Source organism: Crocuta crocuta, unplaced genomic scaffold, assembly GCF_008692635.1.
Source record: "Crocuta crocuta isolate KB4526 unplaced genomic scaffold, BGI_CrCroc_1.0 scaffold84, whole genome shotgun sequence".
Classification (NCBI taxonomy): Eukaryota; Metazoa; Chordata; class Mammalia; order Carnivora; family Hyaenidae; genus Crocuta; species Crocuta crocuta.
The window spans coordinates 2,408,193-2,424,775 of record NW_027530213.1 but is presented as its reverse complement, the minus strand read 5'-3'; the positions used below and the strand labels follow the sequence as shown (position 1 = coordinate 2,424,775).

The following is a 16,583-nucleotide window of genomic DNA, read 5'->3' as shown; positions in this document are numbered from 1 at the left end:
AAACCTCAGTATGCGTCAGAATCACCTGTAGGGCTTGTGGGAATCCATGGCAGGTCCCCACCCACAGACTTTCTGATTCAGAAGCTCTGGGGCGGGGCCTGACACTCTGCATGTCTAACAAGTTCCCAAGGGAGACTGATGCTACTGGCCCTCGGATCTCACATGGAGAACCATAGTTCCATGATAAACAAAGAAGTTCTAGTTACTTTTAGCATTTGATTTCTATGCCCAGCCTTTTCCTCATTTGATATGAAAATTTTTGACAAATTTGTACAAAAACAGGTTAAGGTAAAGAGAAGGAACTGAAATTGCTATATAACTTAGAGTAGTACAAAGTGTTTTTTATTCTCTGATCAGCCACCCGAAAGCTTCTATTTGGGTGGAGTTACTACAGAACAATTAAACCAGGCTTAAAACACACACACACACACACACACACACACACACACACACACAGGGGGCAGGGGGCGCCTGGGCAGCTCAGTCGGTTGGGCGTCCGACTCTGGCTCAGGTTACAATCTCGCGGTTTGTGAATTCAAGCCCCATGTCAGACTCTGTGCTGACAGCTAGCTCAGAGCCTGAAGTCTGCTTTGGATTCTGCGTCTCCCTCTCTCTGTGCCTCCTTTGCTTGTGCTCTGTCTCTCTCTTTAAAAAAAAAATTAGAAATTAAAAAATAATTTAAAAAATTACACTGTATCCACAGCTAAAGTCCACTTGGGGGCATGGAGGACACCTGTGTTTTCCCTATCTGCCATCACCTCCCAGGTACAGGGCTTTCGGAGTCTATGCTGTGGCCGCCAAACAAGGCCAGCCCCTCCCGGCCCTTGTCCCCAGGCAGCAGGTGCCTCAGCAGCACAGATGTTAGCAGGGACAGCACCTCCTCCGAATGCATCAGTCCCCACAGATGGCTTCACCATGGAGCCTTCGAGGCTTGGCGGAGGCAGCAGACTGGGAGCATATGAAGTCATGCCTGAGGTTTGGGAAGAGCAGGGATGCCATCTAGTACCCAAAAGGCTATGCCGAGGCTCCCACAAAGCCCAGAAGACCATTTAAGACAAAACTGGACAAATGCCTTGCTGGGAGAAGTGATACCATGGAGGAGTCGGGAGTGTCCATCAGGGCAAACGAAGAGATGAGAGGAGACAAGAAAGAAAAGTTCCTTCGTGTAATTAATGAACATGAACTGGAGCGTGCTTGGAGTGAGACGAAAACAGGAGCAGATAGTAAATGTTATTTTGAGATGCAACCTAAGAATTATTTATTTGGGAGGACACAGCATTATCATGCCATCCCAAATCACCTCAGTTGCTCATGCTTGCTGTAAAGCTTGCTAATCATCTGGGCTGGGGCGGGTGTCAGAGAACCTCACCGAAAACATCTACTAAAATTGAATATGCTAATTGGGTCTTATTTTTACGATTTTGCTCACGATATAATCTTGAAGGAGTGGAACGGAGTGATCATCCGAGCAAACTCGTTTTTCTATGCAGAATGTAGGTGTCCTTTACTCTGCACTTCCAAACAGAGATGACTGATCCTTTCCATTAGAAAAGTTTGGGTCACTCCAGCTGCCAACTTTCATGCTTTTATTGTTTCCCCCCCCTAAGGAGATACAGGCACTTTCTGGACATTTCCCAAGCTGCCGCAAAATGATTGATGGTTGGACTTCTTTTAATCCAAGTAATGCAGAGCGTCTTAAGCTTTGGTAATCAGATCCTACTGACTTTAAGACCACTGCCAAAACCTCCAAAGCACAGAGGTTTGGCAACTTGATTTAATCAGAGTGAAAGAATTACAAAGTGCAAACCAAGCCCCAAAACAGCTATGAAATGGGCCAATTCAGAAACGGACTTGGGCTAAGAAGCTGTTCGGTTTTGGCACCTCTCACTTGCTCTGTATCCCACCTCTCGAGCTGCTTTTGCCCTGGCCAAGGTTGGAGGCACGTGAGACACACAGGAGAGAGATGTCGCGGGAAGCCATCGACTTTAGATCATAGGAACTGTGTCTGGAGAAAGGTCAGGCTCAGGGCTGGTGAACCCCAAACTATGGTACCCAGATCATCCTGGTTTGGGAAGATTAAGGCAAGAGTGGACCCGGCGAGGCCTTCTGAAAGGGAAGCCAAATGGTCAACTTAGAAGCCATCCCTTGTTTCTGTAAAGTGAGAAGTTGCAGCTATCCGTGACATTTTCTTTATTAACAAGGATACAGCAGTAGGCTGGTTCACGGTTCAACAAATGTTTTATGATCCTGGCCGGCACCGAGGATGATCTGTGACCAGGTGCTTATCTGGAATTTCTGTCACAACCCCAGCTTGAGAGGCCTCTGCATCTGGCCACACACATGGAGGTTTCGAAGTGCATGAAACCCTAGGTTGTCTGCTCCAGAAAGGCTATGAGGAAGAGAAAAGTGAGTGAGAAGGGCCTGGAGAGGCCAACACATGGTGCGGTCACCAAGCATCCCATGTGCTTGGCTCTTGCTTGCACACATTCGGCACAACATATAACCAGAACACAAAACCCAAAGTTCAGCACACACGTTTCTGTTAGGCAACTTCCAGTCACTCACAAAGTGCAAAGGCGGACTCCTGGATAAATCTGATTTGCCATGCTAGGCCAAGCTTGTTTTATTACATACATTCTGCATTCTAAGAACTAATAACTTCATATTGTAAACATTAAGCATACAGAGTTAAAATTCAAGGCCACATTCTATCGTTGATTGTCTCTTTTGTCGTGTATCTTTGGCTGGCCGAGATCAACTCGTAGTGTATAAATGCATAAGTTATATAATTATTATATAAAAAGGGGGGAAAAACATTGGCTTGTATACTTCATTCTGACAAACGCACAGCGTTTGCGACTCGAAAGGAAACCTGGAGCCTCTGTCTAACCCAAACGCCTAGTTGGTTTCCAAAGGCAGCATCGAAGAAGGCTACCCACCTCTTACCTGACCCTGTGGGGAACAGAGTCCCCCCCCCCATAACGATGAGGTCCCGAATGTTTCTTTTAAATATCAGACAATTCCAGTTAAATTTTTCTTTTGACAGACAGACAAACAAACAAAAAAAGAGAGATGCGTATTTTTGTTCCCGAATTCCACTCCTTCCCCCTCCTCCTTGACGTTCCTCTTAACACTGCATTTGGTAGAGCTCTGACCAATGAACCCGCAAGTCTCCTGACTCAGTCTCCAGCCTCTGTGCTGTCCCAAGTTCAGTCTCTACTGCTTGACAAGTGTCTCTCCCAGCCCTGTGGCCTCCTTTGTTCCCTCCTCTCACACCTCCTCCAGCCCTCTGTCTACAACCGCATGCTCACTGCTCACTGTCTGCACACGTCCTCGGCCCCACTGCCGGCCTCGGTTCCCGTAATCCTGTCCAGTGGCTGTGGCCCTTCCCCCAAGGGAATGAATCTGATTTCACCCAAAACATCGCGTTCCATGGAGGTTCATATCGACATCTGTCGATGGGCCACAGTCTCTCTCTCTTTTCTTTTCTTTTTTTTTTGATATGTTTCTATTTTTAAATACAGGTAGTTTTCCTTAAAATGACACGTAAATGGTATGTTAGGTGAAGAGTGTGTTACCACTATTGCTGTGCTTGAATCCCCGTTTGCACGAGCAGGACCCCTAACTCTCCTCTGAAGTTCATATGTTTCTTAAGAACACTTTCTTTGGTTCTTTGTCCTTGTGACATCTTCATGCTTCTACTTACAATGTCTTTTATAAGGTTGGTCCACACGTGACGTGTCCACGCACGTCACATTTTCCGCATCCTCTTTATTCCTGTAGTAATACTTTAGTAAATCCCTCCCGTTAAGAGTCTTTGGATCTCGTCCCTGGCTTCCTTCCCCAGCGCCAGTCAAGCTTTTACATTTCTCTTGAGGCACTTTTGATTCACGTTCTCCGATAGAGTTGGTGGCGATTTCTTGGTGGTTGTATGCTGTTGGGAAAGGCCTCCCTCAGGTCGTTAGTAGTAAGTGCCCAGATGAGAAGGCATGTGGCTGCCGGGAAGCCTGGTGTTGGGGTATATGCCTCCAGTTGGTGAATTCCAGTAGGGGTTGGGGGCGGCAAAAAAACTGGACGAGGTCACAGGTAGGGCTGGAGGGTGGGGGGCCACAAAGTTCATCTTCTGTGGGTGGGCGTGGTAGGAGCCCATGTAAGGGAGGTCTGAGGGGTACTTGTACAGAGATGATTCTGGGGGGTGGGGTTGGAGGGCCTGGGCGATCCCGTGGAAGTCAAACTTGTAGGCGTAGCGCTTCCCGTGGACTTTGGTCATGATGTTTTTGTCATAGTAGTAACGGAGGGCGCGGCTGAGTTTATCGTAGTTCATATTGGGTTTGCTTTTCCGTTCTCCCCAGCGCCGGGCAACCTCATCGGGGTCCGTCATCTTGAACTCCCCGTTGGTGCCCTCCCAGGTGATGCAGTTGGAGTTGGAGCTGTCGGACAGGAGNAAGGGGGGGGGGGGGGAAGGAAACAGAACTCCAGTGAGAACAGGTTCTGAGCTAACGGTGGTGTTCCTTCAGTGACCCAAGTGGGCGCTTGCGGCACTCCACACAGATCCCCTTAACCCGCCTGTGCACCTGTCCCTCGGCTGCTGGGGGTGGTGGCCGCCTTCCTCCCTCTTCTCCAGAAAACTGCCTTTGGCTGAATATGTGTTACTTCATCCCCTCCCTGCCCCCCAGGCAACCCCCAGGCGGCATGGCTGACACCATGGACCACAGGCCCCTCTCCTTGTCTCAAGGAGGGGCCAGCTCTGTGATGTTGTTCATACTCCTGAGCTCCTCGCAGAATCGGACCAGAGCAAGGTTCCGACTAAGGCCACCAGCCCCCGTAGCCTTCCCCCTGCCCTATCTGCTACACCCCGCCTGTCTCCAGAGGCACACAATGCACTGATCGCTGGCACAAGCATCCTTATCCCAAGCTCTGTGTCTTGGGAACAGGGTCTTTGGAGAGGATGTCTGGTGACTGGCTGATCATAGATCCAAGCTCCTAACAGAATGCAAAGCATTTCTATGGGGTGAAGTTCAGGTTGGTCCCATCCATGTCTGATTTCCTTCCAAGCACAGCCAAGCCAACTTTGTGTTTCAGGGGCAAGAGGGTTTATTTTTCCTATTTTGCGAGGCAGAAAGTGCCATTATGTTGATGGCAATAATGACTTAACATCATTTATATTGGCCAGGTCAAATAAAATAATAAAAGTCATATTTAGGAAATGAACTTCTGAAAGTTGATGGAAAAAAATAGAGAATGGAAGTAAACACCGTTATTTCTAACATAACATTTTGCTGGCACCCAGAAAGCAATTCTGTCAAAACTTTTCCTAGAACAGAATTAACCCACTCAAAATGAGGAAGTTTAGAAAAAAAGTTGGCTCTTTTTCAAACCAGATCACCTATTTCCAGTATTTAGGCAACTGCGTCGTAACGGAAATCCATGGGCTGCCCTCGCATTGCGATGCCAGTTGTGTTCAGAAGTTTCCAGAAGAAAGCCTGCAGCAATGAGTGACTGCAAGCCCTTTTGGGGAACCAAATGAGACTCTGCCTCCGTCAGTGAGATCTCACTTAGCTGGGGGCACACAGGCAGAATTTTTTTCGACCCCATTGGAGACACATGGATGTGCCTTTCAGGCTTTATTAAGTTTTGAGAAAAATCCAGGCATATCCTTCCAGCCACCATGTTACACTGCTTAAAGATGACTTATGGCTCCCCCTAGGAAAGGAGCCTGTAAATATCGACAACAGTATTGAGCACAGGAGAAGTGAAGGTGTGCTGAACACATTTTAGAAGCTTCGAAAGTAAATGAGAGGTATGTCTTTCCTCCCAACCTCCAGCTAGAGCACTGTTTTGGGCTTATACCAAAAAGATTCTTTTTTAATGTTTATTTATTTTTGAGAGAGAGAGAGAGGAAGCACGAGTGACAAATGGGCAGAGAGAGAAGGAGACACAGAATCCGAAGCAGGCTCCAGGCTCCGAGCTATCAGCACAGACCCCAACGGGGGGCTGGAAGTCATGAGCCGTGAGAGCATGACCTGAGCAGAAGTCAGACGCCTAACTGACTGAACCACCCAGGTGCCCCCCAAAAAGATTACTTTTTATTACACGATCCGCAAATACCAATAGATGTGAAAAAAATGATTAAGGTAACTTTAACTGACGACTATTCGAGAATTGATGTCATGTAAAAATTAATTATAATTTTTCCCCAAATCCATCCCCCTAGCTAATTCCCTATATAAACTGCCCAACTTGTAAATCCTGGTTTCCGCAGTGACTCTATGGAAATGGGTATATTTGTGAATTCATCCATGCACTAGCATCGTGAGAAAGGTCAGCCTCTTTTGAATCTGTTCTCGAAAATTCTCATTTTCAGTCTACAACACATTTGAAACCTATTAACAGCTTGTTGTTCACCTCATTGGAAGCCTGTGCTTTTTCGGAACCACATACTCAAACTGTTCTCAATCAAGTTTTGGTGGCCCCAAACATCTCATTAATATGCATTTGAACAAATATGAAGAATGGTATGAGCAAACCATCTGGTTTTAGTATACATATTGTAACCAAAGGATTACTACTTGACAAAAATTCCATCTATGACCTGGGAATAGGGGAAAACATGGATTTTTTATTTAACGGCCCAACATATGCTTCAACATAAACATGTAGAGCTGTCTGAAAATAAATAGTCACTGTCAATGTCCTCCCACAGAGAAAGCAATTCCGCAGAGTGGGCATAAATACACAGACCTTCCGGAATAGCCAGAGTGATCGTCGGTATTTATTCAAACCTTGGCTTTGCTCCTAGGAATCTCCCCCTTGCCCACTTCCTTTAGAAACCTGCATAGAGAGAACGAGTGGACAAAAGTGGTTGACTCTTGCCTGCTTCTGAAGCCCTAGAAAGTCAGACATCTAAATGCATGGCCAGAAATTCAAAGATGAGCGATTTGTTACTTGGCCCTTTGGCCCATTAACCTTAAGACACAGCCTCTTGAGTATTTCAAGGGTCTATGAGAATCAGAGATCTATACACTAAATTCATCACCTTCCAAACCTGAGAACAAAAGCAAAAATGCAATATCAATTACTGTTTAAGTAAATGTTATAAAATGCACTGTCATGCCCAGGGCATTCATTGTTAAATTTAATACTCCTAACAAAAGCCCTTGGGTCTGCAAGATAGAGCAGGTTTTCTTGTGAAAGAGTTGTTGCATGGCGCAGACGCACTGTGGCTACTGAGAACTCTGCCAATGGTAGATTAACTGAGTTCCTTGCGGCCACAAATTTTAAAAGCAATTTATGAATACAAAATCATATACTGTGAGATAAAAGTGCATTTTAGAACACAGAGAGGGGAAAGCCAGACAAGAATACCTAAGGCGTGGGAAGCCTAAGAGGGGCTTGGGCCGTTCACTGGCCAAGCCAACAAAAGGGAGGTTCTTAGACTCAGGATCTAGCATCCGGAAGCCTGGCCACCTTCCCCTCATCCATCGCCCTCCTTTGCGAAAACCTTTCACAACTGTTTTCTCACCCTGTCTTGGTAGCAGCTTTGCAACATCAGTAAGGAGTAGCTACTTTTACCCGGATAATTGTCTAGGGTAATTAACTGAAAAGCCAGGATTGGTGGGTTGGCTGCCTGCCCACAGGAGAGACCAATGGGATAAAGAAAGGAGGAAAGGAGGGGTGCAGCCTGGAAGAGAAGGAAAGTCAATCCTTTAATTTTTAGGAAAAAAAAAGGTCTCTTAATGCAACAGAAAGAGAAAATAGTAGCAAAGAAGTACAACTGAGCAGAAAAGGGCAAAACATCTAAAAGGTTTCTAAAGCACAGAGAAAAGCAGAGCTGGGAGTGACTCAGAAGCTGTGGGTCGAGTAGGAGGGGTATCCCTGGAGCGGGGCTCAGGGCCCACCACCTGATGGGAAATAAAGCAGAGAGAGGCCCCCACACACCACAATGGCAGCCATTTGGGGCCACTTTCTGCTGTAGCCAGGCACACTGCAGAGACAGTGGGGGGCAAAGCCTGGCCCCTCTACCATGCTGAGCCCTAGGCAGCCAGCACTGGGTTGGGGGGGAGGTTTTGCTCCATGCTCAGTATGGCTCAGATAGGACTTGGTAGCTTACAGGGCAGAATGGTGTCTGGAAGCACCACTTTGGAATTATCACTGCCTCTGCTGAATCTGGGTCCCGGCGCGGATGGGATCTTGGGCAGCTCACCCAGCGTTCTGTGCCTCAGTGCCCCCATCTGTAACATGGGGGTGATGGTAACGGTATCTTGCCGAGACGCTGTGAGGATAAACTCAACATGTGAAGGGTCTTACCATGATCTGTTTGAGCTGAAAACAAGCTTTTTTTTTTTTAATGCTCATTTATTTTTGAAAGAGAGAGAGTGTGGGAGGGGCAGAGAGAAAGGGAGACAAGGTCAGAGTCTGATGTGGGGCTTGAACCCACGGACCATGAGATCATGACCTGAGCTGAAGTCGGATGCTTAAGTGACTGACCACCCAGGTGCCCTGAAAACCAGAGTTTAAAGAGAGGCACACACCTTGCCTAGAGCTACAAGATGACAGAAGGAAGCCAAGTGCCCCTCCCCATGCACCCCATGTTGGCTATAGGAACTGCCAATGGTGTAGTCAGGGCTGGCTGATGGCCACTGAAGGCTTACTACGTGCCGACACCATTCTGAACACTTGTATTTATTTAATCCCCTCAAAAATCATGAGGTAGCCCACTTCTGAGATGAGGACATTAGAGCCTAGAGAGGTAGAGTGACTCCTTTTGCCCTACATCAGCAAGGGTTGGAACGCAATCTCCAAGCTCGGACACCAAAATCCCAGCACGAACCACTGGTTTCAGGCCTGGTGTCTGTGCACACCTCTCACTCCTGAGTCCTCCGCAGGTCGTCCTTTCCCTGGGCCTAGGGTTTTGGAGGTTCCCAGTGGAAGACTGGATACTCCTACCTTCTAGCTAATGGCAAAACATCCCTAGAACTGGTCTCTGGGTTTGCATGAAGCTGGAAACAATCCATGCCCACCATTAAAGAGAGTCCAGTTAGCACCAGGTTGGGGAGTGGGGAGCACTGAACGTAACCCAAGAAAGTGCCTTCATGGAAAGGCAGCTACACTTCATCAGAGATGCCACATACATGTTTAGCCATTCTGATGTGACATGAAGGAGCTGTGTGGCTCACATGTGATCCATGAGGGAATCATACAGGGATGAGATGCACCTCTCAGCAGGAGACATATGACCTAAAGTGCACATCAAATGAGTATCTGGGACAGGGACCTTGAGATGCGGTTATCCTCTCGGGCATTTATACACTACAATATCACCTTCCCACTTAAAATGATTAAAATGATTGGGGCATCTGGGTGGCTCGGTCAGTTAAGCATCCGACTTCAGCTCAGGTCATGATCTCACGGTTTGTGGGTTTGAGCCCTGAGTTGGGCTCTGTGCTGACACCTCAGAGCCTGGAGCCTGCTTCGGATTCTGTGTCTCCCTCTCTTTCTTTGCCTCTCCCTGCTCACACTCTGTGCCTTAAAAATAAATAAACATTAAAAAAAATAAAATTAAATGATTAAAAACAGTTTGCATTGTACAAAGAGCAAAGGCAGGAATTTGAAGTGGTGAAGGACTTATTGATCAGAGAATGGGAAAATAGAATCAAAGAGGAAGAGGTATTCCTGTCCACAGAAAGACAAAAGACATTCGGGTTTGCAGGGGAGAAGGCCAAATGAATACAAGTGACTTTCATGCGGCTGGAGAAGAGACGGAGAGGAGCCTAATTCATTATCAACTAAGTAAAACACATCTTTGCCTTCAAGCCCCTAGTTGGAGTTCGCCATCTTCCCCGCCCAATGAGGATGGTCTTAGCGGAGGTCATCATCTTCCCCATGCCCAGTGAAGATGGTCTTAGTGGTACAAGGGACTCTCTTTTGCTCCCAGTGCTAGACCTGCTGACCTACTATGGACCGAGACATTTTCCCAGCACCTAAATGGTTGTAGAACTCAATGGAAATCCTTCCTTCCTATTCTCTTGGCCCCCGTTCTCCAAGACCCTCCTTCCTCCTCATGCTTCCTCAGAAGTGGTGAAGGGCAAGAAAATAAAACCAGACTCTGGAGACGGAGAATCAGGGTTCAACTCCAGCTTCCCTTCTTATTGGCTGTGTGACCCAGGGAAAGTTACCTAATTTCTCTGGAACTCTGATTCCTCTTCTGTAGGATGAAGATAATAGCCCCCTGAGGCTGTCATATGGATGCACCACAGACTAAGGCGCTTGCCCGGGCATTACACAGGGTGGGAGCTATGTGATTGTTATTTCACATGATTGTATTACAGCCCCCAGAGTGCTTCCGCTTCTGTTCCTTTCCTCTTTCTAATCTATCCTCAGCGCTGCTGCCAGATCCGTCTTCCTGAGGCATGACTGATGATAGTAATCTCTAAACACAGGAATCATTTTCATTTGAACAGTGATGGAGCAGTTCTAAATGGATAGCTGAGCCCAGGGATTGCAGGGCAAAGGGGAGGTGCATACAAGCCAGGAGCCTTGGCTACCAGTTGGATGCTCACTTGAGAGAAAAGAGTCTGTGGCCCCACAGGTAGCAGCAGTGTTGCAATCACCTGTGTTCATTTCTCCGCCAGAATGCAAGGACTTTGAAGGTCAAGAACAGTATCTCTTTATTCCTCGCATTTGTTTATTTAACAAGTAATTTTTGAGCACCTGGTCTAGTCCCCAGGGTGTAGAAATAAACCAAACAGTCCCTTCTTCTTTTTTAAAAACTATTTTAAAAAATATTTATTCATTTTTGAGAGAGTGTGAGCAGGGGAGGGGCAGAGAGAGAGGGGAACAAAGGATCTGAAGCAGCAAGTCCAATACGGGGGCTCGAACTCACAAACCGAGAGATCAGGACCTGAGATGAAGTCGGAGGTCAACTGGCTGAGCCATCCAGGCGCCCCGGAAACAGTCCCTTCTAACTGCTCAAATGCCTAAGAGGGATTTGCCGAACTAGTTGACATTACCTCAAATGTAATGTCAAGGCTAAAGATACTTGATAATGATGCTATTTCGTGTTCTCAAAATATAGATTCCCTTGTGGCAACGTACGCTGCTCAAATCTGAACTTTTCCGTTTCCAACCCTATTTTGGCCTCTGTGTCTAGGAAATATACATTCCAGCTTGTACTTGCAATATGCCTGTGTCATCTTGGCATATGAATGTGCTGTTGAAAACCCTCAGCATATGCTGTGAATTTCTGAAGTGGACGCCAGCACAGCTGGTTCTGATATGAATACAAACAAACACAATAATTCAGCTGGCACCGAAATGTGATGATAGGTGACGATCCTTGGCAAGGTACGGTTCACCAGTGGGCCAATTAAGAATATGCACTTTCTTCTAGCCTCTAAGTCCAAAATCAGACTGTTCGTTGAAGATGATCCTACCTTTGAAGCCTTCTGGTTGGAATTAAGGTTCTCCTTTTTAAGACAGGATTTGATCCGCTTGTGTCATGGGTTGAACCTTGTCTCCCCCCACCCCAAAATTCATATGTTGGAAGCTTAACCCCCAGTATCTCAGAATGTGACCTTTTTTGGAAATAGGGTCTTTACAGAGGTGATCGAGGGAAAATGATGTCAGGGCAGGTCTAATCCAATATGATCTATGTCCTTACACAGGGAAATCTGGACACAGGAACGCACATAGAGAGAAGACAGGTAAAGAGACCCAGGGATAAGTCGACCGTCTCCAAGCCAAGGAGAGAAGTCTGGAACAGCTCCGTCTTTCTTGACCCTCAGAAGGAACAAACGCTGCCCGCCACGCAACATGGTGACTTTGGACTTCTGGCCTCCAGACTGGGAGATGGTCAATGTCTCTTGTCTGAGCTCCCAGTTGGTGGTGTTGGGCCCAGCAGCCCTACCCAACTGATACAGCTTACATTCACTGATCCCGCTCTTTGCTGCAGCTAAAATCTTACTTTATACCATGACCCATTTTTTTTCTCACTCTCGCAATTAATCCAGTGAGATCTAAGCTCCACTTTGTGTAGCCAGAAGGATGTCACACCCATACAAGTCAATCTTTCAAAATAGCCACTGCCAAGAAGGTAACTTTGTTAGGGGCAAAACCACCAGCATTCTCTCACCTGGATTTGCAAGGCGGCTACTTGTTGGTCCAAGAATCTGATAAGGATCTACAACAAAAAGAAAAGAAGTCAAATCCCAGAGACCTCGTCGTGACCCGGTATGAGGTCACTGCAGGTATAATATGCCCCACGTGTGTTTCCAGATTTCAGAGTTCACGTGTCCCCCACAGCAAAGCCATCTAGCACTACTCCTGTATTGAATAAGAGGTCACATGGGACACCAGGGTGGCTTAGTCGGTTAAGTGTCCAACTTCGGCTCAGGTCATGATCTCACAGTTCTTGGGTTCAAGCCCCACATCAGGTTCTGTGCTGGCAGCTCAGAGCCCGGAGACTGCTTCAGATTCTGTGTCTCCCTCTCTCTCTGCCCCTCTCATGCTCATGCTCTGTCTCTCTCTGTCTCAAAAATAAATAAAACCTATATAAAAATTTTAAAAAAAATCTTAAGAGGTCACATGGAGTCTGAGAGAAGTTTTTTGCTAAAGACCTCTTCACTGGTGGCCAAGCTCAGATCTGCCCTGAGGTTCTCGACACCTGGCTCTCTCATGCCAGGACACAAATTGGGCAGACATGTGCTGTGTCCCTGTGGGGCCTGAGGCTGTGCTGGCCATCTTCCTTAGCACACTGGCAACATCAACCTTCCACTGCGTTCCACATCAGGCCTGGCATGAATGCTGACTTGCTGCACGCAGCCTGAAGGTACAATTAAAAGGACTCATCTGTCACCAAGAAGGGACATGTGTGCAAGCAGAATGTTTTCTCCATATTTAGTGCATAGATTTTGGAAATGTCTTAGCAAAATTTCGAGTTATCCCTATTGCATAGATTGATAATTTGGTCCATATTTTATATACTGAGCCACGATAAAGAAGACAAAATCACATTAAGTTCATTTAGAAGTGACACATCTTAGACATGTGCTGCTAAATCTACTTCTTTTCGATCGCCATCAAGACATTCCCTGAAACATACCTAACTGAGGACGCTGGTCTTCAGTTTTGGGCACTGTGGAAGGGGATGGCTGAGCAGCTGAAAATCCAAAAATAAAAGAGAATGTTAGTTATAACTTCTATTTGGCCACATCTTTGATGTTGTATCATCATTCTATGGATTATCTTAGCAATTAACATAACAGTCTTACTCTGAGACTAAGCAGCATTTAATGGCAAGAAAATTTCCTTTCCACAACCCCCAATAAATAAAAAAACATTGCTGGGGTGCCTGGGTGGCTCAGTTGGTTAAGCGTCTGACTTTAGCTCAGGTCATGATTTCATGGCTTGTGAGTTTGAACCCTGTGTCGGGCTCTGTGCTGACAGCTTAGAGCCTGGAACCTGCTTCCGATTCTCTCCCTCTCTGCCCCTCCCCTGCTTGTGTTCTCTCTCTCTCCAAAAAAAAAAAAAAAAAAAAAAGAATAAACTTAGAAAAAAAAGAATAATTTCATTTAAATCATTGCTCTTTTCTGTCAATGGAACGAACATTTGAGGCTGATAAAGTGTAGATTCCTTGCAGAAATCAGTATGTGTTCCACTAATGGTTATCTCCCACCTTGTGACAAGCAGATTCAAGCAAGAGCAGCCAAACACTGTACCTTTCGACTGGGGGGTGGGGTGGCCGTGACTAGTCCAGGCTGATCTCCTGGGTGGGTCATAAGGTAAATCTGCAAAGACAAATACAATGACTGAAAGACCAATAATTTAATTTTATAATAGATATTTTGTGTGCTTTTTGTTTCGTGTTCATTAGAATAAGTATTGTGGATGAAAATCCAGTAATCCAAAGAAATACCCAACCTGTTTTACTAAGAAATCATCATTTTGTTCATTTTATTGATCTAACATTTTCATGCATTGATCTGAAAACTCTCATTGAGAGAGTGTAACAGAGTTTTCTGGGTCTTCCAAAGAAACTTCCTATTACCACAGGTCAAGATCATACAAAGAGTTTCTTATTACCTACTTTGACTTGCTTCTGCCTAGAACTGATCTACACGCAACTGTTTGTTACCTTCATGATGCATCCAGAACAGAGGTTACAAATTCAATTAAGTCCGATTATGTCCACCAATCCGTGCTCAAGTTCTGCCCCTAAATCCAAATGACACCCCTGTTCCTTCCTCTTCTTCTTTGGGATTGAGCATGACCTTCTCATCATCTTATCTGCCATCTGCTTCTCTCAGTCACCCCTCATTTTCTTTTTATAATCTCACCCAGTTATATTAAATCAGTCTCAACAGTCCAGTTATTTCTCCATGTAAATTATCTACTAGTTCTCTTTCTCTAAATGAATTTAGAATTCCTTTAAAATAATTGCATGTGATCAATTGCAAGACTGAAACGATATTGTCTCCACAACATGTTAACCATGACTGTAAGAGGTTAAGTGTATGCAATGATTTCTTTATCCATAACATATTGTCATTTGTCTCAAAGATCTTCAGTATAGTTTTGCACATGCAAATTTAATGACCATACTTCCCATCCTCAGTGCAAGCTCTATTAATAACTATAAAGACTCTAAGTCATTTCAAGGTCCTTTCAAAAATATATTCCAGAACTGGGGTGCCTGAGTGCCTTGGTCGGTTAAGTGTTTGACTTCAGCTCAGGTCATGAACTCACAGGTTCGTGAGTTCAAGCCCTGAATCGGGCTCTGTGCTGATAGTGCAGAGCCGGCTTCAGATTCTGTGTCTCCCTCTCTCTGCCGCCCCCTGCTCATGCTCTCTGTCTCTCAAAATAAACTGAAAATATACTCCAGAACATTACCATGCATATTCTTACTAAGTGTGCATATGCAAAGTGATTTCTACATGAAACCTTATTACAGAACCGCTTCAAAACTATGTCTTCTTGGATGGATGGGTTAATCAGTCCTGTGCCATGTGTCATTCTGGGCCCACAGAAAGCCACAGCCAGATACTTGATGTATTCTGCTGCTGGACACATGGAAATGGCTATAAAATCTCACTTGAAGGGCAGGGCACTTTAAGCCTCTCTTTAAACGACTATTTAACCTGTTTCAGACTGGTAGTTTGGTGCGTCAATCCTCAAAAGGTCTATGTTGCAAAAGATGCATCTCTTGGGGCACCTGGGGGGCTCAGTCAAGCATCTGACTCTTGGATTCTGCTCAAGTCCTGATCTCATGGTTTCAGGAGTTCAAGACCCACGTTAGGCTCTGTGCTGGCAGAACAGAACCTGCTTGGGATTCATTGTCTCCCTCTGTCTCTGCCCCTCCCCCAACTTGTACTGTCTCTCTCTCAAAATAAATAAGCTTTAAAAAAAAAAAAAAAGAAGCACCTTTTCTTATTTTCGTATCCCAAAGAGAATACCACTGAAACGCAACGTGAAATTCAATAAAGAGTTGCCTTAATTTATTTGGTCTGTTTGGCTACAAGCACCTCGACTCGTATGGTCCGTGAAATCCTACTCTCTATAGCTTTGGTTAAGTAAGATATATATATATATTTTAACTCTGCTATTGCTCACTGCTTCTTCTCAGCTATAATTTTGCATTTTGGATCATAAGTCTTTCCCACCCGGCTCCTCAGATTCTCACTTTTCTGGTGCTGGGGTTGCACATGGGAATTTTCTGCAGCCACTACCAATTTACAGCTGTTTCAACTTGAGTCTCTGGGAGCACTTTGCACACAGATACTCATCCAATTGCATTTTGTCAAAAAAAAAAATGGTCAGCCAGCATTTCCATTGAGATCTGTCTCGAAACAGTGGACTCCTGTAACAGCATTTAGCTGACCAGGAGCAGATGGGCACGTGGACAAAGGGGCTTCTGCTGGCCAAATGTAAAAGCAAGATGAATACTAAAATATGTTCTAGATCCTAGATCTCAAAGGGTGGTCTGCGGACCAGGGACACTGGCAACATCCAGGAGCTGGTCAGAAAAGCAGAATCCCACTCCAGGGCTACAGAATCAGAATGCCTTTTAACGAGGTCCCTGGGAGTGCACTGAACGGTATTTGAACAAGCCTGTTCTAGACACTTTTTATTACAGTTTTCTCAGCAAGAATCTGTGTTCCCACAGGTAATGATCTCAAAACCTCTGAGTGTGTCAGTACAAATGAGAAAATGTGTGCAAAGAGCTCTATATTGGTTACCTCCACCAGGGAGAATGCTAATGGAATGAACGGCAAATGTCGGCAGTTGGACCACTACTACGTTAAACATCAAAGTGCTATTCGTGTAATGTGACTGGAAAAAATGAAACACCCAACTAGCAAGAGACAAATATTTTGAAACTCTTTATTCATAAAACCCTTCTCCGGGTATATAGCCACGTTCCGTCCTCCCTTGAAAATAAGTTGGGACCAAAACAACACGAAGCCTGACCCTGAGCCAAGAATTCGAGATGTTTATATGAACAATGATTAACATGTTCATAAACATATTGCCATGGAAGATAAGTCGGCTTTTGTTTTTGTTCATGAAATTCTGGTCCAATGCTTCCT

The 16,583-nt window shown here is 45.5% G+C and overlaps 1 protein-coding gene across 1 annotated transcript in view; it reads right to left on the bottom strand.

Annotated features, from left to right (window-relative positions):
* Nucleotides 1-3,481: 3,481 nt before the first annotated feature.
* The window catches only part of ERG (ETS transcription factor ERG), a 110,767-nt gene continuing 97,665 nt past the window's right edge, over nt 3,482-16,583 (bottom strand). Inside the window, exons 7-12 of the mRNA XM_077765441.1 lie at nt 13,716-13,784; nt 13,100-13,156; nt 12,131-12,178; nt 9,968-9,980; nt 6,642-6,666; nt 3,482-4,444 (exon numbers count right to left, since the gene is read on the bottom strand). Coding sequence (XP_077621567.1) covers nt 3,962-4,444; nt 6,642-6,666; nt 9,968-9,980; nt 12,131-12,178; nt 13,100-13,156; nt 13,716-13,784 — 695 coding nt within the window. The 3' untranslated portion in view covers nt 3,482-3,961. The remainder of the gene's footprint in view (nt 4,445-6,641; nt 6,667-9,967; nt 9,981-12,130; nt 12,179-13,099; nt 13,157-13,715; nt 13,785-16,583) is intronic.